The 27864-nt window shown below is 41.6% G+C and overlaps 1 protein-coding gene across 15 annotated transcripts in view; it reads right to left on the reverse strand.

Moving 5' to 3' along the window:
• Nucleotides 1-27864, reverse strand: part of NRXN3 (neurexin 3) — a 1366589-nt gene that overhangs the window by 1289760 nt on the left and 48965 nt on the right. For 12 of the 15 annotated variants that reach the window (XM_065404055.1, XM_065404054.1, XM_065404062.1 and 9 more), the window contains exon 1: nt 22417-22442. In XM_065404055.1, the coding sequence (XP_065260127.1) occupies nt 22417-22436 (20 nt within the window). In that variant the 5' untranslated portion in view covers nt 22437-22442. Of the gene's footprint in view, nt 1-20301; nt 20314-22416; nt 22451-27864 lie in introns of those variants that run through there. The other 3 variants (XM_065404047.1, XM_065404046.1, XM_065404048.1) reach the window with 2 other exon arrangements.

Genomic DNA, 27864 nt, shown 5'->3' on the forward strand with positions numbered 1-27864 from the left:
ATCACCCACCTGTAACAAGAGCTTTGCCATGTAATAAATACACAGCCCAGTAACAAGACAGATAATCTCGTAATAAGAGACGCTTGACTCAGTCTTGTTCTTCCAGTGTTTTTCCCTCCTTCTCTACACCACTATGATGAAGTAAAATCTCCACATACCATGAAAGTTAACCACATCACTTCCATATCATTGGCTATACTTGTTTCTAAATTTGTATCTGATCCCCCTAACACATACAGTTGAGAACAAATGCAGTCCAATGGTTATGAGTAGTAAAGGAGAATCAGAACTCCTGAGCTCTATCCCTGCTTCTACCAGCAGCTCATTGTATGCCTGTGAGCAAACCAGTATCACAGAGAGGATAAAAATCAACGATTTAAAAAATAAAAATCAGAATTTAAATTAGATTATTTTAAATTTAAAATTAAAATATTTTTATTTTTTAAAATAAACCTATTTAAAATTAAATTTGAAATGATGACAACTTATATTACAGTCTAAACGTCCTATAATCTATTACAATTATTTAAATTAAATAAAAAAATAATATTAAAGTGGTATGTTTTTGCTGCCAAAGTTTTAAAGAAAATCAGACTACTGAACTGGTAGAAGTCACTGGCTCAGCGATGCTAAAGTGGCTAAAGTGCTAAACCAGCTTTTCACAGCAATAGCCTTTTCTGTGGGTGAAGAGAGAATATTTTCTTCATTTCCACTAATTCAGTTCAATGATTAAATTAATTCAAAATTACAAAACTGAATGGGAGTTAAAAGAAAGACTCTGAGTGAAAATATATGTTATGCTATATAACTGCATAAATAAATGCGTATCCTCACGGCTAGTAAAAAGAAGTATGAAATTTAGTGTAAAGGCTATTTTAGTTTGCAAATCAACATTTGTAATGGTTACCAACCAATGACAATCGACTTTTCTTTAGGAAAATAACTAAAAAGTACAAATGCAAAAATGATTAAAATTGCTTGTTTAAATCAAGGTTTTCTGCATGCTGAATTAAATCGTGATTAAAATCAGTTATTTAAATTGTTTTGATTTAAATCAAGCCACCCTGGTTTCTCAGTATCCCCTCCTGTTAATAATAATTCTGCTCCTAAGGACTGGGGAAACATCCCCTATCCAGCTCTGCCAAAGCCTGTCATTTCTGACCTCCTGCCACTCTGCTTTTCCAGTCCTGGTCCCACACAAATCTCTGGTAGCTGCAGGTCACAACTGAGGTGCAATGGCACAGTTTTCCAGTGTCAGGAGTGGAATAAAAGGGGTTGCCATAAGTCAAGATGCAGATGCCTGTCTGAGATGAGTGGTGTTCAACAGTGATTAGTAGGGGATGTCACAGCAGGTCAAAATCAAGATGTGTAGGGCAGTGCTTTTTGAAAACTTCAAACTGGGTACAGCAGGGCATGCTGGCTCTCAGAATCTAGGCACTCTGGTAGAGTGAAGAAAGGAGACATTTTTAAAAATCACACTGGGAGAACATGGCAAAGACATTTGGGGGGAAAAAAAAGAAGGATATTTACTGCAAGTCATTTGATTAAAAACACACTTGAGACTAAATAGGCCTCCTTGCACAGCTATCTATCAATTCAAATACAAATAAAGTGACAGAAACCAATGCACTGAGATTGAAGTCAGAACCTCAACAGAAGTAATTATCACTTGACAAAAGTTAGAGCAGAGGCCCAGACCATTATTATGGGACTCCAGTACCATGGTATTGAAACTACTGAAAAGCACATCTGTTACTGATGCAACATAAAATTCTACAAGGCCACAGAAGCCAGAATTCTTACCGTGGAATCTTCTGCCCTGTTTCCAAAGGAGTTTGAGCTGTGGCAGAATATCGTCCCTCCTACCTCACAGAGGGGAAACTGCATTACAGGGGGAAGGGATTAGCTATAGGCAAATAAGTGAAGGGCAAAGGCAGATAATAAAGGTCACAGACAAAAACTGTCAACCAACAATTCCACCCAAAGTCTCCATTTAAAGTCAATAGGCCAAATCCATAGTCTTTAATCTTATGTTATCTCAGCCAAATTTTCTGGAGCAAAGGGAAGTTCACCTTGCTGGGAGATGGGATGGGAGAATATGGAGTGGGGGAAAAGATCACTGTGCCACATCTATTTTGTATGTTAAGAGAGAACTCCATTCTCCAGGGCTGTCAATCTGGCACCTTTCACGACTATGAAATTCACTCAGTTAAAAATAAACTGTCCAGAGGACAAAAATGAGGAAGCCCGTTTGTGATTCTCATTTGCAAAGCACAGAACGCTGTGTCCCAGCAAGGAACACCCTAACTCTTTTGGTATGTCCCTGCTATGCACACATAAAGCAGTACTGAGTTTAGAGAGCAAAATGGATGCCAACATTCCCATCCAGCAGAGGGAGAAACAGACAGAACTCACCCACCACTAACAGCTTCTGACTATACCCTTGAGTGAGACCACAGTGAGGGCCTGGACAATAAGAATGCTTTCCCCTCTACCTAGCACCTTCCATCTGAGGACCTTAATGCACTTCCAGATCTGTTAATTTAGCCTCACACAGCACCCCTGGAAGGTACGTAATTAATTATATTTCCTAGAACTGGAAGGAACCTTGAAAGGTCATCGAGTCCAGCCCCCTGCCTTCACTAGCAGGACCAAGTACTGATTTTGCCCTAGATCCCTAAGTGGCCCCCTCAAGGATTGAACTCACAACCCTGGGTTTAGCAGGCCAATGCTCAAACCACTGAGCTATCCCTCCCCCCCGATATATAAGTATCTTACCTCCATTTTACATAAGGAGAAACTGAGGTACAGCCAGGTGAAGGAACTTGCCCAAATACACACCGGAAAATCTGCAGCAGAGCCAAGATGAAAACTTGGGTCTCTTGATCCTGTGCCTTACCCACAAGATCACCCTTCTTTCCACACCATGAGCTCATGTCAAATTCACAGTACCACACAAGGGTGTTTCTCCTCTCCCTCTAGAGGCCCAAACGCTGAGCTGGCTTTCCCTCTTTTTTTCTCTTTGCTCATGGGGGCGGGGGTCTTATTCTAATCCCGATGCAATTCTCGCTGCTCTTTCTTAATCCTTCCACCTGTGAGATAATTGCCAGCATTCTGAAAAGAACTCAATACTAATCATAGACTTGCATACAAAGAGACAAAGAGCCAGATAAAACGGAAGAAAGGAAATCACAGGGCCTGAATTAACCAAGCACATATGCATCAATTCCTGAAGCTCCGCTAAACCAGCCTCTCTCACAATGGATAAAAGGCTCAATCCCGGGAAGGGGGGGGGGGACTAAGAAAAGCCACTTCTATAAAAGATGGGCTTAACCTTCTCCTGTGCACATTGTGGGATGAGATAATATAAAAATCAAAGAATTCAAAATGAGCTATCATTAGTAATACTTAACTGCTTATGATTCAGCCATAAATAATACCTGGGGATAGCTACTCTTTTCACCCTATCACTCTATCCAAAGGGCCAGTGCTCACAGCAGCCTCATCTCTCAATGCTCTGATCAAGTCACCCCCCGCTGCATGTCTCTTACATAACAGATTCAGACTCCTGACCATCAAGAATCTAAGTAATCTCACCCCTTACATCTCCACTCTCATTTCCCCCTTCTCCTGATCCCTTCTTTCAACTCTGTATCCTTTTTCCATTCTTGACTTCACACCTTAATTCATGCTGCCCCTAAACTTGGAAAACTTTCCCACTTCCCATCAAACAAGTATCCCCTCTCACCCCACCTGCAAACCCCTCCTTAAAACTCACATCTTCCAAGAGGAACCCTTCCTTTGTCTCCTTGCACTCACCAATATTCTCCCTGCAACCTCCTTCAACTGAACAGTCGTGCTGTCTGTCTTATCTTGCTATGTCTCGTCTATCCTGTATAGCAAGCTGTTCATTGCAGAGAGTGCATCTTATTCTCTTTGTAAAGTTCTGTGGCAATTTATGGCACTGTGTAAAGAATTATTAATAAATAATTCCACATTCCTTTCAGGAATTCCACTTAGCAGCTGGAAGCTAACCAGGAATTTCCCTTTCAGAGCAAGTATAGGATAAATCTAGGCGATTCAGTAGTTTAAAAGACATAGTATTCTAATAGCTAGAGCAGGGACCTGGGTGTCAGTACTCCTGGGTTCCATTTCCCACTCTCCCACTAACTCACTCCATCTCTCTATACCTCAGCTTCTCTAGGAAATAACCAAGGAGAATAAATACTTCACCCCTTTGCTGGATGTGTATGATGATGATTGATAATGCTTCATGCTTATTATTTGCTGCCTTTCGGACACTTTAAAAATACCAACTAACTAATCCCCACAATTCCCCCCTGTGTAGTGGGTCAAGATTATTTTTCCCACTTTACAGAAGGGGAAACGGAGACACAGACTCACCCACAGGATCTCACAGGAAGTCAGTAGCAGAGCCAGGAATACAACCTATATCTTCTGATTCTGAGGCCTCTGCTTTAAATATTAGACTATCTACATTTACGTGTAGGTATTTCTAAGGCACTCATCCATATAGTATCTTGATGTAGTGTCAAAGCAAATTGCTACAGGCTCCATTCCTGAAGCAAGCAATGAGCTGAATGAAATTCTCTCGCTCTTTTTTCTCTTTTTGGGTGTGTGTGGGGGGAGGGGGGGGGAGCTTGAGGAACATTTTAACAGAGAAACTGTAACTGTTCACGAGAAAGGCTGAATAGTGGCCTCTCAGCTCTTAAAACAAACTGCTGAGAAATGACCAATTGGAATGCCAACAAATGGAGCTGTAATGAGCTCATCTCCGGAAAGAACAGAATCAGTCTCTATCAGCTAAACACGCCAAACAAGGAAACTTGTAAAAGGGATTCCAGCTCCTGAATCAGTCAGACAAGGGAAAGAGACAGAGAGAAAAGTGAGGCCTGAAATGTATTTCTTTTCAGTTATTTCTGGAAGGGGAGACAAAAAGGTGGGGGAGGGGAGGTGCATTGGAAAGCTGACAAAAATCATTATTCTCTATAAATTGCTTTGACATTGTATAGGCAGTGACCTTCACAGCACTACCAGTTTAATGGCATTTACTTCAACAGTAGCTGATTTCACTATTAAACACGGATGCACAGCACAAGATTATACAACTAAATCACTCTTGTAAATATTTAATATCATTGCCTTTCTTTTTTTCCCTTTTAACAAATCACTATCAAAGGCAGAGCACACAGTAGAAAACATTTATTTATTCTATCCTGGAAAAAGCTTAGTGCTCATGCATTTTATCTATCTAGTTCTCCAAATGACTTTGACACTTGAAAGCCCTTGTGATCAAAACAGTCTGAAGGAAGGCAATTTTGCAACCATTTAAGAACTGATTTCATGCACTGATCAACATCTACCAAACTTGCCTGACAGAACAGCATAAAGTTTAACCCAGTAGATGGATAGCAAATACCTGAAGGAGAAAATTAGTAAGAAAGCTACACTGGTTTAAATAAAAGTCATCATAGAAGACAGAAAGAAAGAGAATCAAATATAATTCTTCCCCAGAATTTTTTAAATCATTATTTAGGAAGAGAAAAGGAAAACACCAATGTAAAAACGGAATCCCATATATGTAGCCCATAGCCAGTACAATAATGAATATATGTGCACAACAAAATATATTCATTGTTATGAATATTCAACACAGAACAGCATGAAATAAACTGTCCAGAGGTTTTTTTGTTATGTTTTATTAAATATACAGTTAACTGATACCACAATACAAGTATAAAAATGCAGCAAGACAAAGTTACTAATGAGGCACACGTAACTATATCTGGCAATACAAAACTTACCGAGAAACTGAAAAGCTAAGCCTGGAATAGGGTATTTTGGGGGAGGCAGGTCATTTTTAAAGACATCCATGCTTATGATTCATATATTCAGATTTTTCCAGCATCAGAAAGAATCTTTCTAGTGCTGTGGCATAGAAAGTCTGTCATGCCACAGTAACAATGATGATTTATTCAAACTGTCTATAATCAATGCACGAAACTGCTCAGTGTAAAAATATTCAGAGATACTGATAACTAAATAAATGTATTTTTAAGCAATTTACCCCTATAGAAGAAAGGAAGGTAAGTTAACAGCTATTTAGTAATAGAACATATATTTGATAAAGAAAATTCCAGGGAGTTCCAAATTCTGGAAAAACACAAAGAAATTGGAATCCGGACGCTTAAGAGATAGATTCTGATAGCCTTACTTATGTTGGATAGTGACTCACTCCACAATAGTCCCATTAACTTCAATGGGACTATTATGGAGTAAGGTAATATCCTCTAACAGTAAGGTTATCCGAATCTGGCCCTAAAGGACATGATAAAAGTGTTAGGCTAGTTGAACTTGCAGGACTTGCAAGGAGCTGTCCAGGCTCATGTAACCAGAACTCACAGAAAATAGAAGAAGCTCTCCAAAGTTCTGAAATGCAAACTCTAAGGACTGCCATGAGCTGTCCAGGGTTCTACAATTTACACTGACAATCGCTTTATCACAGAGCTAGCCAAGGTTCTGTAATCTGCGTTTCATGATCTAGCAAAGTGCTGTCCAGGTTTCCAATCCTAACTCACAAGGCAAGCCAAATGGTATATGAAGTTCTTTTATCTACAGTCACCAATCTGGAAAATGACTGTTCACAGTTTGATTCCCAACATCTTAGGATGAATCAAGAATTATTCATAGATCCAGCCCAGAAACACACATTAAAAAGACAAAGGCTCTTCAGTTGTATGCAGTGATGTTGTAGCCCTGTTGGTCCCAGGATATTAGAGAGACAAGGTGGGAGAGATAATACTTTTATTGCACCAACTTCTGTTGGTGAGAGAGACAAACTTTCGAGCTTACACAGAGCTCTTCTTCAGGTCTGGGAAATGTACTCAGCATGCCATAGTTAAATACAGGGTGGAACAGACTGTTTAGCATAAGTAGTTAACACATATTTCAAGGGACCATTCAAGATGAAGAGGCTCATTAACACCTCTCCAATCATAAGGAGGGAAAGTTGAAGGTGTTGTGCATGTTTCTTTTGAGGATGAGGACAGAGAGGGGAGATGTCGAGACAAATTTTCTCCCACAGGTGATACAGTGTGTTTGTCTTTTATCATTTTTCTGTGATTTCATTTGAGCATGTCTCGTTTCATCCACATAGATGATATTGGGACATTTAGTGCACTGGATGAGCTATATCATGTTGTGATAGCCATGTGTCAGACCCATGAATCTTGAAAGGTGTGTTAATCATCCTAGCAGTAGAGATATGAGTAGAGGTTTAGCATCTGTTGTTCTGGCAGGGACTGGTGCTGCGTTCAGTTGGTAGGTCCTGGTCTGTGGGCGGCTTGCTTCTGATGAGTTTGGAGAGGTTGCGGGGCTGCTTGAAGGCCAGAAGAGGGGGTTCAGGAAAGATTTATTTCAGGATGTGGTCCCCATTGAGCATGGCTTGTAATTGTTTAATGCTACCCCATATGGTTCCAGTGTGGGGTGGTAGGTGACAACTACAAGTGTGCAGTCAGAGGAGTTTTTATTTCTGTACTGAAGTAGGTTCTCTCAGGGTATTTGGGTGGCCCATTCCATGATGCGATCTACTTCTCTGGTGGAGTGTCCTTATTTGGTGAAGATGGTTAAGGTGCATATCCTGGACTTTTTCCAGTCAATGTGGACTCCAGGGTCTATACCCCCAGAGTACAAGAATGCATCCCATCATCCACTTGTACAAGTCAAAAGGTAACAGACAACAACAACTGCAACAACTATCGGGGCATCTCCTTGTTGTCAATACCCAGAAAAATTCTCACCAGAATTCTGCTGAATCGCCTTGTGCAACACATTGAACAAGGGCTCTTGCTTGAGAGTCAGCGTGGCTTCAGGAAAGGAGTCAGGACTATAGAAATGGGGTTTGCAGCTCGTCAACTTCAGGAGAAATGCCAGGAACAGAACTCCAACCTGTACATGACTTTCATTGACCTGACAAAAGCATTTGATACAGTCAGTCAGGAGGGTCTTTGGAAGATCATGGCAAAATTTGATTGCCCAGAGAAATTCATCACAATGGTTTTGCAATTCCATGATGGCATTCTCGCTCACATTGTGGACAACGGTGAGTCATCTGAACCATTCCTAGTCACCAATGGAGTCAAGCGGGGCTGTGTGTTGGCTCCAACTGTCTTCAGTATGATGTTCTCTGCCATACTTACAGATGCTTTATGTGACTGTGACACTGGGATTGGCATCAGATACCGGACTGATGGCAAGCTCTTCAATTTGAGGCGACTACAGGCAAAGACAAAGGTACAGGAAGTGACTGTTCATGACCTGCTGTTTGCTGATGACTGTTCCGTGAATGCCAAATCTGAGTCTGACATGCAGCGGAGTATGGACTATTTCTCTTCAGCTTGTGACAACTTTGGTCTCACAATCAACATCAAGAAGACAGAAGTGATGTACCATCATGCACTAGAAAAGCCTTATATACAGCCTACTATCACAGTGAATGGCCAAACCCTCCAGGCAGTACACTGTCATGTGCAGTTCACAACAATGATGAAATCAACACTAGAATTGCCAAAACAAGTGTGGCCTTTGGCAGACTACGTGCAATTGTGTGGGAGCGTAGAGGCAATAGTCAACAAACAAATCTGAAAGTCTACAAAGCCATTGGGTTGCCAACTCTGAGGTGTGCATGCGAAACCTGGACAGTGTACAGACACCATATTATGAAGCTGAATGACTTTCACATGGGCTGTCTGAGGAAACTGATGAGGATAAGATGGCAAGACAAGGTTCCAGAGGCTATGTCTACACTGTGCACCTTACAACAACTCAGCTGTGCTGCTGCAGCCGTGCTGCTGTAAGGTACGCAGTGTAGCCACTCTTTGTCGCCGGGAGAGAGTTCTCCCACGACAAAATAAAACCACCCCCAACAAGGGGCGGTAACTTGGCTGATGGAAGAGCAGACCCCGCTGATGAAGCGCTGTCCAAGCTGGTGCTTTTCGTCATTAAAACTTTTGTCATTTGGGGGTGGGGGTGTCTGTTTTTTCACACCCCTGAGCAACAAAAGTTTTAATGTCAAAAGTGCCAGTGTAGACAAAGCCAGATACTGAGGTTTTCACGTGGGCAGGCATTCCAAGCATCCATACTCTGTTGATGAAATCACATGAGATGGGCAGGCCATGTCACCAGAATGCCAGATGAGTGACTGCCAAAGATGATCTTTTATGGTCAGCTAAAAGAGGGGAAACACTCTCATGGAAGCCAGAAGAAACGTTTCAAAGACTCCCTCAAATTATCCTTGAGGCATTTCAACACTGACTCAATGAAGATCTTGCTCATGATCGTTCTACCAGGTGAAGTTTCACCCATACTGGAGCTACAGTCTATGAGCAGAGGAGAACTGCTGAGGTAGAGCAGAAGTGCCAGCAGTGTAAATCTCACAGCAGCAGCATGTCCGCTGTTAATCAAGTAAATCACAGGGGCATCTCTCATTCAGTGTGCCACAGACAGTTCAAAGCTCAAATTGGCCTGATCAGCCACTCACATGTTGACAGAAACCAAACCAATCAGTGATGTCATGGTTATCTTCGAACTCATAGGATGAACAACAACATATCCTGGACGTTCTCTTTGGAATATATTCAGTGGTATTGGAGTACCTGGCTGTAGATAACAGATTTCTTGGTGTGTCTGGGGTGGTTACTGAATCTATAAAGACAGGTGTGGTGATTTATGGGTTTACTCTATATAGTTGTTTATAAGGTTCCATTGCTGAAGCTGATCATGGTGTCCAGGAACTTGATGGTAGTGTGGGAGTGTTCTGGAGAGAGTTTAATGGGCATGTGGTGGTTGTTGAAGTTGTAGCAGAAATCTATGAGGGAGTTTAGGTCATCTGTCCAGAGGATGAAAATATCAACTGTGACAAAGTTCCTCCTCTATCTTGGTGGGTCCTGCGCTTATTGGCGGATTTTCTTGCCTCAGAGATTCACCATGTGGGTTGGGGAACAGCCCAGAGACCTTCCCCTCTGGAAGAACCCACAGTCCAGGTCAATTGGGAGGTTTGGGGGGAACCCGGGCCTGCCCTCTACTCCGAGTTCCAGCCCAGGGCCCTGTGGACTGCAGCGGTCTATAGTGCCTCCTGTAACAGCTGTATGACAGCTACAACTCCCTGGGCTACTTCCCCATGGCCTCCTCCAAACACCTTCCTTAGTCTCACCACAGGACCTTCCTCCTGGTGTCTGATAACGCTTGTGCTCCTCAGTTCTCCAGCACCACACCCTCTCACTCTCAGCTCCTTACGCCTCTTGCTCCCAGCTCCTCACACTCGCACCACAAACTGAAGTGAGCTTCTTTTTTAAAACCCAGGTGCCCTGATTAGCCTGCCTTAATTGATTCTAGCAGCTTCTTCTTAATTGGCTCCAGGTGTCCTAATTAGCCTGCCTGCCTTAACTGGTTCTAGCAGGTTCCTGATTACTCTAGTGCAGCCCCTTCTCTGGTCACTCAGGGAACAGAAAACTACTCATCCAGTGACCAGTGTATTTGCCCTCTACCAGACTCCTGTACCCCACTGGTCTGGGTCTGTCACACAACGTATGTCAGTTACATCATTAGTGTCATGGTGCATTTGTCCAGAAATTCTTCTTCAAGGTGGCCCATGAAGAGGTTGGCATATTGGGGAGCCATCCTAGTACCCATGGCTGTTCCCATGCTTTGGCGAAGCGCTGTTGAATGAAAAATTGTTATGGGTGAGGTTGAAATGGATGGTTTGGGCAGTGCATTTGGGGTGTATATCTGAGGGTTGTCCTTTATCTTCTAAACATTTGAGGCAGGCAGTGATGCTGTCTTTGTGAGGGATGTTGGTTACAGGGAGGTGACATCCATGGTGGCAAGGACAGTATTCTGAGGGAGGTTGTTAATGTTGAGGCGTGTCTGGAGTAAGTCAATTCGGTCCTGAAGGAAGCTGGCCTTTAGTGGGTGAAACAAGACAATCACTACACTCTCGAATGAATTCACGCAGAAAGATGGTAAGCACCATATCAACTGTGGGTGAACACTTTTCACAAAAAGCAACAGAGGGTCCTGTGGCACCTTTAAGACTAACAGAAGTATTGGGAGCATAAGCTTTCATGGGTAAGAACCTCACTTCTTCAGATGCAAGTGTTCACAAAGTGATCACTCTGTATCTGACCTCTCAATCTTCATCCTCAAAGGAAACATGCATAACACTTTCAAAAGAGGAGTCTGGGAGCTTAAATTCATAACTTTGCTAGATACTAAAAATCATGGACTGAATATAGACATTAGATTTATGGTTTATTGCAACAATCTATAACACACTTAACCCATCCCCCAGCTTTTTTTCCCTTTCCTCCCTATGACTGGAGAAGTGTTAATGAACCACTTCACCTTGAATGGGCACTTGATATATGTGTTAAATACCTATGCTAAACAATTTGTTCCACCTTGTATTTAGCTATGACACTCTGAGTACCTTTCCCAGGCCTGAAGAAAAGCTCTGTGTAAGCTTGAGAGGTTGTCTCTCTCTCCAACAAAGTTGGTCCAGTAACTTGTCTCTGGGTCACCTCCCTTGTCTCTAAAGGCTCTTCAGTGACATTTATTATAGCCAAGTTTTAATATTTCATGGCTTACATCAACTAACCCTGTACATAACAGAGTATTTTTTCTGATCTGAAGCAGTGATCAGCTCATTTAGAATGACCCTGGTCATTACTAAAACTATTCTTTAATGAAAATAACATGTACTTTAGAAAATAAATTCTAGTTGTAGATAACAATAGTTTCTTTAAAAACAGAGTTATCGTCACACTCAGATTCTACATTTTTCTTATCAACAACAATTTCTAATGATAAAAGGATTGTGTGATTTTATATCATACATTCAAATATATAAAAGCACAGCCACAAACAATTCCCCAGTCAAAACTGATATGGGGGTTTTCAGAGAAAAATGTCTTTAAACAACACAGACAGCGGTTGGTGTTAAAAAGTAAGCACTTAACACATACTACAGAGACTCTTCTTATTCTACATATAGGAGAGAAATGTGGCATCTCAGACACCACTGTGTGGTAACTTTTGGAAAATGCTGCTGACATTTTAATGGTAACAATTGTACACACAAATTCTCAAAGCACCAGTTCTATTTTGTGTTTGGAGCCTTACCCCAAGAAATTGTTTTAATACAATTGTTTCTTTTAAATATATTGCCATCTCTGACTTTAACAAGAGCAGGAATAAGAGCATAGTTTAGTGAGAATGATCCATATTTCCCCAGACCACTGTCCAACTAGAGCCCTATTCTTCACTGCATTAATCCAGTTTTGCATCAGTGTTACTCCATTGATTCAACAGCAGTCGCACCAATGTAAAAGGGGTATAATGCAAAGGAGACTATGGCTCCTAATAAAACTACCATGGCACCATGCATGTAAACAATGCATAGACAGCATCTCAAAGATCAGCATCTCAAAGAAAAGCCTACTGAAATAGACATTATGGTGCTTTATCCTGGAAGGTACAGAGCACCCACCCATGATGCTGAGTATCTTCAAATCCTTTTGACTTCAGTGGTTGTGGAGGGCACTCAGCACGTTGCAGAATCTGGCCCTTAGCCATTAAGAGTGAAAATAGTGGAGGGGGCTGGGTACTATTACACACTTACCAAAAGGATGACAATCTTTGCAATAATGATTCTACAACCATTTGTATAGCATATTATCAGCTAATCTCCAGTCACAATATTTACCATCAGGCAGAGCATTGCAAACAAGGCTGCTGTTTTTGAGTATTCATGACGGATGCATCAGATCCAGCTTACACAGTACATATTTTATCAACTGTTCAATGCTGTAATGTTATCACTCTCATCCATGAAAGGCCACAATGGGCCTTAAAGCAAGAAACCTGCATCTTTCATTGGGTTTCATATTTTGCAGGGCTGTCTGTTGTGTAAGACAAGGGGCCCATTTCAGTTTCTGATGACATTATCATCACTTTGTGCATTACCATAAAGCCCAGGAAATAAGCTATTACCCACCATCACTCCTCCCAAATGTTATCACAGAGAATCATGCATTCACAAAACTGCATTAACTGTCAGAATTAGAGTCCATTTAAACAGCAGCTGTTCCTTTATTCCTAAATACATTCTCAGTTCAAAACTTCATCCTGTACTGGCCTCTTTATTAATAGCACCTTTCAACAGATACAGAGAAATATCAGATATTTTTTTTAAAACCACAGAGATAAGTTCCCCTTCCCTGCTTTACTATGACCACACATGGAATATTAAAAGAAAATAAAATTTCAAAAATCCAATGGACACTTAATCATTAATGATTGTACGTTTACACTTTGCCTTTCATTCAACTCCAGCAATAATACTGAAGCAGTATCACTTTCTGTTTCTAGTCAGTTCCACTCTCAGGTTCTCATGCACTAGTCAATGTCTGTTTGGTTTATTAGGGCTTCCCACATTTAAGGGAAAGGTTTGATTTTATTTTAATCACTTTAAAAAAAATCAGAAAGCTAACACTAATTTAAAAAAAAAAAAGAATTTAAATACAAAAATTAAATTCAGGCTCTAACCTACCTGCCAGCTTCCCTTTCAATTCTAAAACTGTGTCCTTGCAAAGATAAAACATACATACTGTATTTACAAAGGAAAAACATTATTAACATTATTATCTTTTTTCTCCTCTCTGCTGCTTTGCATCTTTGTTACTGTCCACTGGGAAAACTCCATCCTGCAGGGAAAAAACACTTTAAAACATTAACTGAAAGGACTAAATATCTGCCAGGAAAAGGCACAGTGTCTCTTTAAAAGTCAACAGTAAATTAACTTGCCCAAAAGAGTGCAATAATTAGCAGTTAGTAGCTTATTAAAAGGATGGCAAAGGCCAAGCTGCCATCTGGGATCTCCAGTTTCTTGTGATTGTTATTATGTCAAGATGTGCAAGTTGCATTAGCTTTCATGTCACCACGCTTGCCCTTACTTTACATGTAAATTTTAATGAAAGATACAGCACTTTAAAAATCAGACGTCCATCAAAAGTGCTATTAGCCTGGCTTTTACAAAACATATGGCCTGTTTCTCTACCTTCGCATCTACACACCACTGAATGCCTTAAAAAAAAAAAAAAAAAAAAGCGCCTTTCAGTTGCTATCAATTAAATACTCTCTTTGTGCAGAGTGAAACCTGAGCCCCATCAAAAACAGCAGACTACAATACCACATAAGAGGACAATATTTTTGCTGCTGTTTACACACAATGCAACCACGATGTTTATAACTCTCAGAGGAATCATTCTTCTTAATGAAAATTAAAGCCAATCAAGAGTCAGCTGATTATTCACATATAAAAGATACAGGTTCAAAAAAGGAGAATGAGACAGTAAATAAGATATTTTAAATGATATATAAATTGCCAAACATTTAACACATTATTATATATTTTGCATGCACACACATGTAAATATATACACACATTTTCATATGCAAAAACCATGATTTTGTCTGGAGATTTCATACTGTAATAACTAATCTGTCTGCATTTAAAATGTATTGTTAAAATGTAGGAACACGTTTTGCAACATTTTTGCACAACCTTGGTCCTTTTTCGTTAGTCAAATTTAAAAAAAATTGATGAAAAATTTCAAAAGAATTCTGATATTCAGAAAATGTCTTCCACCTCTATAGGTAAACAAAAACAGGATAAATGTTTTGCGAAAAAAAATCTTTTTTTTCCCCTTCAGATTTTGAAATCTGGAAAATGTTGACCATTTCTAAATATATATAAAGGATTTTAGATACAAATTAAAAATAGTCTGTGATTGGGTAAAATAAGAAATCTGCAGCACTGGTTTTAATTATTTAAATGTGACTCACTGACAGGTAACTCCATGTTTAAAATGACCCAGTTCCAGCCTATTGTTTTTATGGATTGGACATTTACAAACCATAAAACAAAGTGTTTCACTTTTTTAAACAGTACCGCTAAAAGGAAGTAAATAAACAAAAATCAAAATCTTCCCAATAAACCAAGCAATTTATTTTTACTTTCTTTTAAAAGTGAGAAAAAAAATCACACAGATTTTCAAAAAATCAGAAGGAGGAGAGGTAAGGGGGAGGGGAACCCAGGAAATCCACATTCACTTTTAAAGCACAAACACATGTCAGACGTTTGACAGGACAAATCAACAGTTTAAGAAGCACAGACAAGGCTGCCAATGTAAATGTAATGGTGTCTTTTTTTCCCTGTCTTATATTAGATATTTATAGAGCATAAATGAGTTTCTCTTCATAATTAGTTACTGGCATTTCACTTAAACATTTGCATAAACCCTTGGCTACTCAGCTGAATTTACTCACATGATTCTTAAATCCTAGGGCAAAGAACGGGAGATGATTTTGCAAATCACTGGTTGAACTCCAGTAATTATTTACGTCAGAGGCCACAAAAGAAGGTCAAATTTTCTTCTTTGCCATCACCTCCCATTCAACACTATGACATGATGTTAGAAAAACAACCCTATCCCACCCAAAAAGAGTAAACACAATATTGGAAAGTCTGACAGATTTACTTGGATTAAGACTAGCCTGGGCTAGGAAGCTGACCAGACTTTTGACATGCTGAGGGCTACACAGGCAATTTACCAGGTGCCTTCAGGCCCTAGTAGTACACATTTGAAAACAAAACAAAACAAAACAAAACAAACTACACTAAAATAAGCCACATACAAGCTATGTGCTTATTCTTTCTTCCTCCTCCTTGATGGGAAGAAATTAGTCCATGTTTGAATTGGACAGCAATAAAAACCTGCAGCTGATCAGTTTTTCACCCTGACCTCACATTTATGGATGGGGGAAAAGGCAAGGAACACAGACAGTATTTTAGGACATTTAGGATTGGGGGTTGTATGTGGCACTATGGATACACTTTGAGCATTCTTCTGTTACAGGATAGCCTAGAAACCAGTTACTTTATCAGGTTTATACTTAATCTCCCTGTATTTTTGTATCTTTTCAATTCATTGGGTGAACTCTTGATCCATCCGAAATCAGTGAGAATGTTGCCACTGACTTCAATGGGGCCAGGATTCCACCCACTAGGTCAAATTCATTCCTGATGCAACTCCATGGAAACCAACGGCATCACACCAGGGATGAATTTGGCCCATTTCCTTTGGAGACCAATCTCAATAGAATCTTAAGCCAAACCAACAGTGACAATAAAAGGAAAAACACTGCAAGTATAAGGGGATTTATAGTGAAGGGTAGTGGTAAGGCCAATTATCGTGTGCTTAACCAAAGGCTTTCAAGAGAACAATTGATATAGAAGAATGTGACTAGACATCAACTCCAGCTCAAATTACAAATTACAGTTGAATATTTATGATTTATTTTTATATCATGTATATGTGTAAAAAGGGATAGGGAAATAAACACAACATAATTATTCTGTAATTCACATGTCCCTCCTCCATAAGAAAATACTGGCACCACAATCCAAGCCAAAATAAATAAAAATCTTACCCACCCTTCCTTGAATTTGATGATCATACATTTACTTTACCTCTATGAGCACCAGTTTTCTCTTCGATTTCAAGGGTCTGATATAATCACAAGCATTACACATCTACTCAACTTGTAGAACCTAAGGAGAAGAAAGTACATGGACGCCTTCCTGCCCTCCTCCTTTTTTGTATGCTGTATTGTTGTAGCCATGGGGGTCCCAGGATATTAGAGAAACAAGGTAATATCTTTTATTTGACCAACTCCCATCAGTGAGAGACAAGGTTTTGAGCTTACACAGAGCTCTTCTTCAGAACCTAGAGAAGAGCTATATGTAAGCTCAAAAGCTTGGATCAACAGAAGTTGGTCCAATAAAACATACTACCTCCCCCACTTTGTCTCATCTCCTTTTTTGTCTGCTAATACCACTAACTCCTAAAAATACCCAGATGTGATCTTCAGCTTTCCATGAATGCACTGGGGAAAAAGTCCTGCAGCCTTTGAAAGCAAGAGATGAAGAAGAAACATTTTACTGCAGGAGGACCCATAAATGCAAGATGTGGGATTCACTGGTGGTTACCCCCAATGACAAACACAGAGTCATGAATTGAATACATTTTTTGAAGATGATTTACAAATTCAGATAACGCATAAGGCCTCAACTGAAGTACTGTCCCCTGTTCTGGGTGCCATGCTTCAGGAAAGATCTGGAGAGTTGTCTAGAAAACATGACCTACAAGGAAAATGGGTTTACTTAGTCTGCAGAAAAGAAGACTGAGTGGGGACATGATAGTTTTCAAGTACATAAAAGGTTGTTTTAAAGAGGAAGGTGATAAATTGTTTGCCTTATCCGCTGAGGACAGGACAAAAAGTAATGGTCTTAAATTGCAGCAAGGGAGATTGAGGTTAGACTTTAGGAAAAATTTCCTAACTGTATGGGTGGTTAAAGGTCTGGAACAAATTACCTAGGGAGGTTGTGGAATCTCCATCATTGAAGGTTTTAAGAACTGGTTAGTCAAATACCTGTCAGGGATGGTCATAGAATATCAGGAGGTCATCTAGTCCAAGCCCCTGATCAAAGCAGGACTTAATCCCCAACTAAATCATCCCAGCCAGGGCTTTGTCAAGCCTGACTTTAAAAACCTCTAAGGAAGGAGATTCCACCACCTTCCTAGGTAACCCATTTCAGTCCTTCACCACCCTCCTAGTGAAAAAGTTCTTCCTAATATCCAACCTAAGCCTCCCCCGCTGCAACTTGAGAACATTACTCCTTGTTCTGTCATCTGGTACCACTGAGAACAGTCCAGATCCATCCTCTTTGGAACCCCCTTTCAGGTAGTTGAAAGCAGCTATCAAATCCCCCCTCATTCTTCTCTTCAGATAATACTTAATCCTTCCTGAGTTCAGGGGAGTGGACTAGATGACCTACCGAGGTCCCTTCTAGCCAGGGCCGGCTCCAGGCACCAGCTTAACAAGCAGGTGCTTGGGGCGGCCAAGGGAGAGGGGCGGCACGTGCGGCAATTCGGTGGCAGCAGGTCCCTCACTCCTTCTAGGAGCGAAGGACCTGCCGCCGAATTGCCGCCGCCGATTGCGATCGTGGCTTTTCTTCCCCCCCAAATTGTTGCCTCCGATCGCGACTTTTTTTTTTTTTTTTTGCTTGGGGCGGCAGAAATGCTGGAGCCGGCCCTGCTTCTAGCCCTACCTTTCTATGATTCTATGCAACCTTTGCCCATGCATGTGACATGGACCTTCCAAGATCATCCATGGGTGCATTCTGGATTGCCTTTTCTGCAGGCTGTATAACATATGTGGTTACATATACACAGCTGAACACTCTCAAAGTTAAGTTATTTCTCACACAGAATTATGGCACTTTAAGCAGCTGATCTTTATAACCAGAACTGCAGTTTGCAAGTTTGCTAGGAATTTAAACAATTTACCATTTTCATTCTATTTCACCATAACACCTGAATTCACTGTGGACCACATACTCCCATGGTCCACAATCCCAGACTTCCATGAGAGTTTTGCCTGAGTAAAGACTTCAGGGTTTAGCCCTAAAAGGCCTGTTTACACTACAGAACATTACCCCTCCCAAAGGATGGGATGAGCGGGTAATCACAGTTGGCTGAACAAGAGACTTAGTCCACACTGACCGCTAAATCATGTTCAGCACTGTGTCAACTAACTTGATTGTTGGCAACTGTGTTCAGTCACAGTAGCATTCTGTACCGTACACCTGGCCTAAGGAGCTTACACTTTTAATAGTGCATACATGTGGGTGTAGAATGCACTTCTTCCTAACTAGAACGCCTCAGGAACCTTGAACGGAACACAGAAGAAAGCATACTTTGGAGCTGCAACTAATGAAGCCAATACATTTTTTAAAATAATTTACTTTTTTCTAGCCAGAACAAAAATTATAAACAGCCGGTGGAAATTTTTCAGCCCAACCAACAGATTAACATAAATAATTTGACAGATCATTAAGAACCCAATAAATACAAATACATCAGAAAAAAGACAGGCTGTAATATCTAGTGTCACTACAGAGAGAGGCTGTTTGCCGAACCAAGTGGCTATGTGGAATTCAGGAATCACAGGAAGGATAATTGGTAACCAGGCACAGATGATTTGTGCCCTCAAAGGAAGGCTCGTTGTGAGCAAATCCCTCAGCACCTCCATTCTCCCAAATTCACAGTGATACCATTTCCATTGGACATTTCAGCCCCCAGTTCCTTATAGGCTCAGGAACAAGTATGAGACTCCACTGTGTCCAGACCACGCCAGCTCAACTGGTCAGATTTTCCAGCAGTGTATTTGTTAGGCACTAGGCCTCAGGACAATGAAGTCTGTTAATCACTCTGTCAAAGAGCTGGTAGCGAACTAGGACAAAGGGGTTGATTTTATTTAAGTAAGTGTTCCCAAATTATCAATTAATTTCCCTCCCCCTTCTCTCTCCTCTTCCAAACAATTAATCCATTTGGAGATCCACAGCAGGTTTGCGACGCTTAGCTTTTTTGACAGTTTTGATTAGGGATGGATGACTGCCCTGCTGCATGCTACCAATAGGTGTGAACTGCAGAAAGGCAAGTTGGAGCCACACATCAGTTCAGTCACCTTGTTCACTTTGCTTTAATGAGCTGCAAAAGAGACCCTCCGTTTAGCAGTGCTGATTCTTCCCCATCTCACCCCACCGCTCCTTACATCTCAGTACCCTTTGGGGGGAAAAACAGGGTTTTTTCACCTAAAAGACTCAGGGAAGTAAAGGAAAACAGGCAAGAAGCACAAAATTCCACCCAAGTTAAAGAGAACTTGATTTACCACCCTCCAATGTTTATGGCTTGATCCCAGTCAATGTCAAAATGCCCAGCAATGGTATCATCCCAACATGGCAGGGACATCAGTGCCAGCTAACTAATCCCTGCCCTTCTGGCTCTGTCTTGTGTGAAACAGATTGTCAGAAATTTTGCCCTGGCTTCTTAAACTACAGAGCATTTGCCACTCTGCATAGCCCACATTGCAGTACAAATGATGAGACACCTAGAGCCTTTGAGACAAAGATGAGGCATTGATCTTAATAAATATCACCTTCCAAAATTCTAGATAAAGCAACAGGAAAAGGCTGATGAGAGTTCTTTTTTAGTTAAAGTTCTAATGTGAACCATATTCATAGAAATAAAATTTCCCCCATGACACATGAACATTTCAATAGCAGATCAAGATTTAAAATTAAAAGAAAGCAATCTCTACCTTTACTTCTACCTATAGATAGGAAGTTGTGCATCCAGTTAAGTAGAGGTACGGAGGCGTGTCCATCATGGAGGAGGCAAGTGAAAAGAGCAGGAGGAAGGATAAAATATAAGGTCACTGCGCACACTCACAAAAACAATAACAGGAACATAAAACACACACAGCACAAAAACAGCACCACCCAGTAAAATAGGAAAAGGGAAAACACACCACAACTAAACAACAATGTGATGCTTAAACAATGGACAGTGTGACTAGCCACTGTCTGTTTAAGCTCTTTGGCTTTGGTTTGATTTTCTATAGAGAAATGCAAACCGCCCATGCAATAGCACTTCAATGATACACATCACTCCACATCAAATGCAAAACAGGGACAACAAAACATTAGGCAGGGTAAACATCTTGTGGAAATATATTTGCTAAATATTTCCCACATACCAATAGTGGAGTGAGATGAGAAACGCTGCAGAACTTCTCCGGGCACACAGTGTTTGTATATTACATTGACACAGCATATAATATATGTTTATACACACACGTACTTTACACATGATAATGTATATATTATGCACATATATACAGTAAATACTTATTAGAGTGAAATGATAGAGAATTGGTTGGCAAGAAAAGAGCAGCCACTCTTCCTTGATGTGAGATGGTTAAAGGATGATGGCCTGTGATGCCAGAGCTCAATAGCTTTTAGACTATTCACCGGGCAAGTAGCTATGGACAGAGTTGTGGGCCATGATGCGGGCCGGATTGGGTCATGTGACTCCTTACACCAACCAGGTTTCAAATTGCAATCTAAAGACCAGGTGCATCCCTTGATATAATCATTTGTACTGTAGGAAGAACAGATCATGTCCTAAATCATGTACATCCCCTTTAAGACATGGAAACGGTTAGGTCTCCTCACGAAGTCCACTTTCTCCAGGTAAATCTGATTAACCATGAGCCTTTCCAGACATCAGGTTCCAATTTGTTACCTCTTTTAAACTCTCTGATGGCTGGATATCTTTTTCTAATCTGGGCAACCAAAACTGTACACATTACTCCAGAGGTAGACTTAAAAAGCCTGTATTCAGAGTCAAACTAATGTTCACTTAGAAACTTACTCCCTCTTTTATGCATCCAAGCACCTGCTGGATTTTTCTGCTGAAGTTTGGATATTGGAATGTTGTGGCTTACCCTTGGGTTCATTTCTTCAGCAGCTTTGCCTAAGTCATTAACTATTTCATTACTGTCTATGAGAGACAGGAATCCATCTCCAGTGCCACTCCATCCTTATTGAGCTTCCTACATGCCAATGAGAGGTTGACACTAAAACACTGACACAGTCCAAAGCTCTACAGAACCACCCCCCCATCCTATCTCTCTCTCTCTAGTCCCCATATCGCCCAGTGCCCAGAATGGGACCAGTGAACCCATTTTGCCACAACCAATAGACAAGTAAAAAATGTGTAACAAACTCCAGGCTGAGCTATTTAAATGTGGACTCTGATTTAGGCCTAAATCTTATTAGTAGCCCTCACTGGGGTTAGCCCACTTCATTTTCCAGTGCATTTTGTTCCTTGCATATTTGAATATTTTAAGCTGCAGATGTAGAATGTACAGACCATTATATGTAATTTTCTACAGGGTGCATAATGAGCTAGAATTAGCATGTTTTTGCAAGAATTTTGCTCTGGAGAAGGGAAAAAAAAAAAAGCAAACACTGAGGGCTGCATTTACCAAGCAGGGCTGAGAGTTATTACAGCAAGCATCAAAAGTAAGGAAGGAGAAGAGAAAAGGGTTGTGATGGTGCATGGAAGGGAGGCACATTTCTCCTTTTCTCCCTTTAAATTTATTTTCATTTGTTTCTATCCCATTACAAGCATCATGGTTTACTACAATCCCCAAGAATCTCTGCCCTGGGCACTGGTAATGCCGCCCAGGTTGGCAAACAGCCATGGATGATGGGAACACAAAGGGGGTAAAATGCAAGTGGCTTGATTGACAAATCCATCCTCTGCCATGGACCAGGTTGCCTTCTGCAAGCCAAGCCCAGTCCAGAAAGAAGCATAGATCATCATCATCAGTAACCATTGACTAGCAAGGAAGGGAAAGACAAAGAACTTACCTTGTTCACTCATCATCAGGTGTGAGAGGCCTTTGAGAAAGAGAGAGAGAGGAAGTGAGAAAGAAAGAACACAAGAGAAAAGCAGAAAGACAAATATACACACACACGCATGTTGATCGATAGATACAGATCAATCACTTATGCAGTCCAATACCTCCTGGTATTGGAGATCACATACTTGAGATGAACTAAGTATGAGTATCACACTGTGCACACACATCCATTCCATAGCTTCCCATGTCAGGCAGGAAAGCTTGTGTCACAGCTAGAGAAAGTCCGATGCCAGTTGCAGAACTGTCCATGGGACAAGTGATTCAGAAGGTACCACATACAACTGTGGTTAATTGAACTGGAAGAACCTTGGCCTGTGGTGAAGCTCACCTGTAAATCTACAAGGGGTCACTCACAAACCTTGAAGATCGAAACCAAGTACAGCCTCTACAACTGGACATTAAGAGTCAGTGTTGTGGTGGTCAGCAGAAGCAAGCCCAATATACTACCATGCTGGCTGTTGATTAGCCATTTGTGCTAACTGCGTGAACACACACAGTTGCACTCATTCATGAATGTGGCAGCTTCAGCACATAATTTTAAAGAGTTAATAGTCACCTGTCAAACAATTAATTAAAGCCCAGCAGACCAGCTTCAGAGACAGATCTCACAGGGGCTAGAAAAAGGAATCTCTTAGCCTATTTTCAGTACCAATCCTTTCCTATTCCTTTCCCTTAACTACTGGAGATTTGTCTCCAAGTGGCAATGTGGAGACTGCCTTGAAGTTATTCTCTACACGTCTCAGGGATAAACCAGCAAGAGGTACAGCCACACTTCAGTGCTGGAGTTTCAGCTGCCAGACCCATTTGGGGAGATGGGGGGGACATGATCACATTCATTTAGCCTCCTCTCCTCCTGTGAGCAGCACTTGGGCCCTCTTCAAGAGCTCTATTCTGGTATTCATCCAACACTACGGCCAAACCCAATTAAAATCCACTTTGGGCCCAATTTTCAAACATGTGTGGTGCACAACTGCATGCATAACTTGTCTACACAAATGCAAACTGCACCTGCAAATCTGGTAACTAGTGTATGCACATAGCTAGTTAGAAGTCTAGGTGACCATTTACAGTTAGCCAATTCTGCACCACACACAACTAACACATCTAAAACTGCAGTCCAATTCCAGCTCCAACAAGCTTATCTCAAACCATCACTGACCCCTCCCCACTTGCTTTCTTGACCAATTCATCTCTTACCTTGACTCCTTCTCCCCATCTCTTACCCTACCCTGCACTGAGGATGTTTCAGACTTGATGCATGCATGCATGCACGCACGCACCTTTTTAGCTCCCTTCATTATGGAAGTCAAACAACGCTACTAATGGTTCATTATTTCAGAGGGACCAAGATGTCGGATGAATCTATTAGAATGAAAGATTTTTCAACAAGCAGCATGTTAAGTTTGTATTTATTTATATCTCTTTCATAAATTTTTCCCTTGCCGTGGTGCAGGAATCTAAAATCCAGATCATCCAGAGAAAATGTTCACCCAAAGAGAACTCCAAGCCAGATAAGGGGATTAATAACTGTAAAGTCTAAAGAATGCAAATATCTGAATGTTCTTGGGAGATTACTGTGGATTTAGAAAAATAATCAGAAACACAATATAGGTTTAGCAAACAATTGTTTAATTTTTTTTTACTATAAATATACATAGCAGATTTGTTTTGATGGAACATATTTCTGATTTTTAAATTAAAAGACAATTGACTTATATAATTTTATGCAGTTAAGGCGGTAGCATTGGGTTTGTGGATACATGTATGGTCACTGGCACCATTACTTTGGAAGGGCAAATCTCTTGTCAGCTCAGATAAGTGCCCAAAAAAATTGTCCAACCCAGGAGTAGATCAAGATCCTTAGGAATTATGATTTGAAGAGGCCTTGAAGCAATGGTGAATCAGTGAACAACAGGTGGCATGGCACACAGCTAATGGCTATCTACCACAGGACCCAGGGTGGAGACAGGACCTGGTCCTCAGCCCATCAGTTCATGTCAGAGAAGGGAGAGGAAGGCAGCAGCTGGGAGTCATTTGCTTTGCTGATCGATGCACCTGACATGCAGAGCACAAATTGTTGGCCATCTGGGGGTGAGGGACAAAGTCCGTTGGGGAGTTCCTTCCAAACTTTTGGTGGAGGTATTGCCCTCTTTGGAATTATCATCAGAAACGTTCCCAAGGAAGATTTTCAGCCCTTCCTGATTCTGCTCAGATCCAATTGTTACATCAATTTATAAGATGCAAAGAGCAAGGTCACCCCAAGGTCATGTGGGACAGAGCTAAACTGTGGTCTAAAATGGACAGGCATACTGCCAGAAAGTTCATATAAGAGCTGTGAGAAACTTGCAAGCCTGAAAGTCAGGCCAGGTTTTACCACAGCTCTAGCTAGGTATCTATTTAGAAAGCAACCATCCTTGTGGTATCTAAGCACCAAACTCAAAAGCCAGAGAATCTTTCAGGAGACAAAGACTGAGTTATGGTAGCAAATGAAACCATCAGGCCATGCTCCTGCAAGCCCTCCATGCACACAACTACCATTGATGCCAATGGGAGTTCCATGCATGGAAAGCCCTAAATGAAATTCTGAGGTTTTACTGGCTTCCGCCCAAAATGAGGTCAAACTTGCACTATTTCAGCCAAGTTTCACTTTCAGTCTCTGGTTTGTTCAACCAGAAATTCAGTTCAAACCCTGAAGGCTGCAAAGCCAGGCAAGATAAAACTGGGAAAAGGTTCGCACAAACCCATGTGAACCACAGTGGCCAAGCTTTCACAGATCTAGTCATTATTATGATGAAATATTTGTTGAGCATTGACAATGTCTCAGCACTAGGTTAGCGCTTGTTAATATCTCCTCGGCTGACTGAACTTATATGAGATCCAAACTGAGACTGGCATAAAAGGGAAAATGTATTTCAGAGACTTGCTCAGGATTACTTTTGAATGGAGAATGAGCTACAAAAAAATGTAACTTCCTCAAGCTTGGATCCAAGAATTTCCATACCAGTTGAGACCAGGAATCCAGTATCTTGCCTCCCACAATGGCTGGTAGCAAATGGTACAGAGAAAGGTGCAAGAAATCAGGTAATGGAGAGTTATGGAATAACCTGCCCATAGAGGAAGCTTATTCCTAAACCCAGGGAGTTAGTGGTTCTCCACTTATGAAGTCAAGATGCGAGTGACAGTGAGAATCGCAATGCTTCTTAGGAAAGCTCACGTCAGCTTTCTGTACTGATGATCTAGAGCAGTGAGTTAAGCTTTTGAAGCACACAGTGAGTCCAAGCCTTTTGAGAGTCACCTTATATCAGGGAGCCTGAAGTTGACACTAGTCCACCTGCTTGGAGCAGCGTTTGATATGGCAACAATGTCACTGTGGTCTAGGACAGATGGGCCTAAACTGAGCTGCTGTTATCTTAGCCATGATCGGTGCCTGTCTTTACTATTGGTTCCTGTTTGGGCTGGGGATGGGGATGGGGGTTAAAACCAGTTACAGAGTCAGTTACGGTTTAAAAGGTTATTTGTATCTTGCTAGATCTCAAAGTAACATTTTTATGAATTAAAATGTTTTTTTTTTTAAATGAGTGCACTGTTCCGCTTTCCATATCAAAGTCGAGAAATTAAGTGGTGCTAATTGCACAAAGTGCCAAGGGCCGACACTGGATTCTTATGAAGCCATAAGGACATTTTTTAAAGTAGCTTCACAGTGCAATTACATGAAAGAGCAATGTAATTAAACAATGGCCCTTGTGTCTGAAGACTTATTAGGGGCACTTTGCAAGGGGGTTACACGGGAAACCTTGGCACTATAGATTTTTTTTTTTAAATTACACTTGGGTTCTTAACACTCAAGACAGGGGGAATTAAAGCCACTAAACATAAAGAGGTGGGGGAAGGGTACAAAACCCAGAGTAAAGTGACAACTGATTGATGCAGCAAAAGAAGATGGAGTCCTTTTGTTCTAGTTAATTATAGCTTTTCCTGTTTTACTGGGCCAGTGCTGCGGGGCCGGGGGTAGGGGGGGGTGGGGAAGGGGGAAGTTGATTCCTTTATATTGGCTGGAACAAAGAGACCATTAACAGGGATCTGGGGGAATTGCTGCATTAAGGCCAGGGGCCTCAATTTTTACCTTTTAATGCCAGTGCCAGACTGACAGCCCCAGAGTCAGTCAGAAGCACTATATATATATATGAAGAGAAATACAGCATAGGCAGCAGCAAGGCAAGTGTCCATCAAGCCCACCCCCACCCCGCGCTCCCCAGGAGTGAGACAGGACTTCACTTTCTATGGCCCATTCAACCGACAAGGGGGCAATGGTAATGTGTGCATGAGGCAGAGGTGTTATGTTTTCGGAAGCCCCTCTGCTCCAGGATGTTTCAGTAGCTGTTACTGAGCTCTAAGTAGAGCTCACATAAACCAGGGACCCTAATAAAAGAGTTGCAGCTCCTGCAGGAAAAGTGTGCTCCAGTGAGCGAGGGGTCCATTTCCCTACCTTTCCTTTCCCAAACACCTTACACACGCTTCTGAGGGGACCAACTCCCTGCCTCATCCTCCCACCCCAGTTCCCTCTGCAACCCTTTCGTTTTAGGGAGAAGTAGCAACAAGTTTCCCTACCTTCTGAACTAGACTCCCCCCCCCCCCACACACACACACACCCCTTGTGATTTGGGAACTCTTCAGACCTAAACAGCAAGACAGTCCACACAGGACTTTGGGACTTCCCCAAAAGAAAAGATGCCTGGTAAGCACACTTATCCCAGACCCAGCAGGCTGAGCAAGGCAGAGGAATGGGATGGTGATGGGGGAGAACCCCTCTCCCTCAGCCCCTGCCTCCCATCTGGAAGGAGATGTGGTGAAGTATAAAATATTCCTCTCAGGCCTGGCTTTCTGCTGGACAGGCCAGCTCTGCACAGATGATGAGCTGAGCTCTTGGCCTCTGGCACACATGGTGCCCATTTTTCGTAGCCAGGCAGAGCTACAGCCCAGGCTGGGGAACAGCCTTTCTTGTTGGATTCATCAGTGGTATGCCTAGCAGCTAAGAGGCTCCTTACAGGCCCCAGCAGTACGGCCAGCCAGGAGCTGAACATGGTTATTGTAGCCTGAGGCCCACTTCCAATCCAATTACACACAACAGCTGTGCGATTCCTCTCCTCTGTCCCAGTGCCGGGACTAGACTTTGTGGCTGTCAGGGGCAGCAAGTTGAGAGGCAGAGTCAAGCTGAGTGGCACCTTGAAAGGGTGCCATCCTGAGGGAGAAGGCAAGGGGGTAGGAGACAAAGAAAGGGGGCAGTAGAGGCAGCACTCACGTTATAAACCATCCTCTCCTTTTTGGCAGAATTAGTTGTTCCCTGTTTAATCGATATTGGAGACAGCACGTTCCTGGCAGAACCATTCAGAT

The sequence above is a fragment of the Emys orbicularis genome, chromosome 4, assembly GCF_028017835.1.
Source record: "Emys orbicularis isolate rEmyOrb1 chromosome 4, rEmyOrb1.hap1, whole genome shotgun sequence".
Lineage (NCBI taxonomy): Eukaryota > Metazoa > Chordata > Testudines > Emydidae > Emys > Emys orbicularis.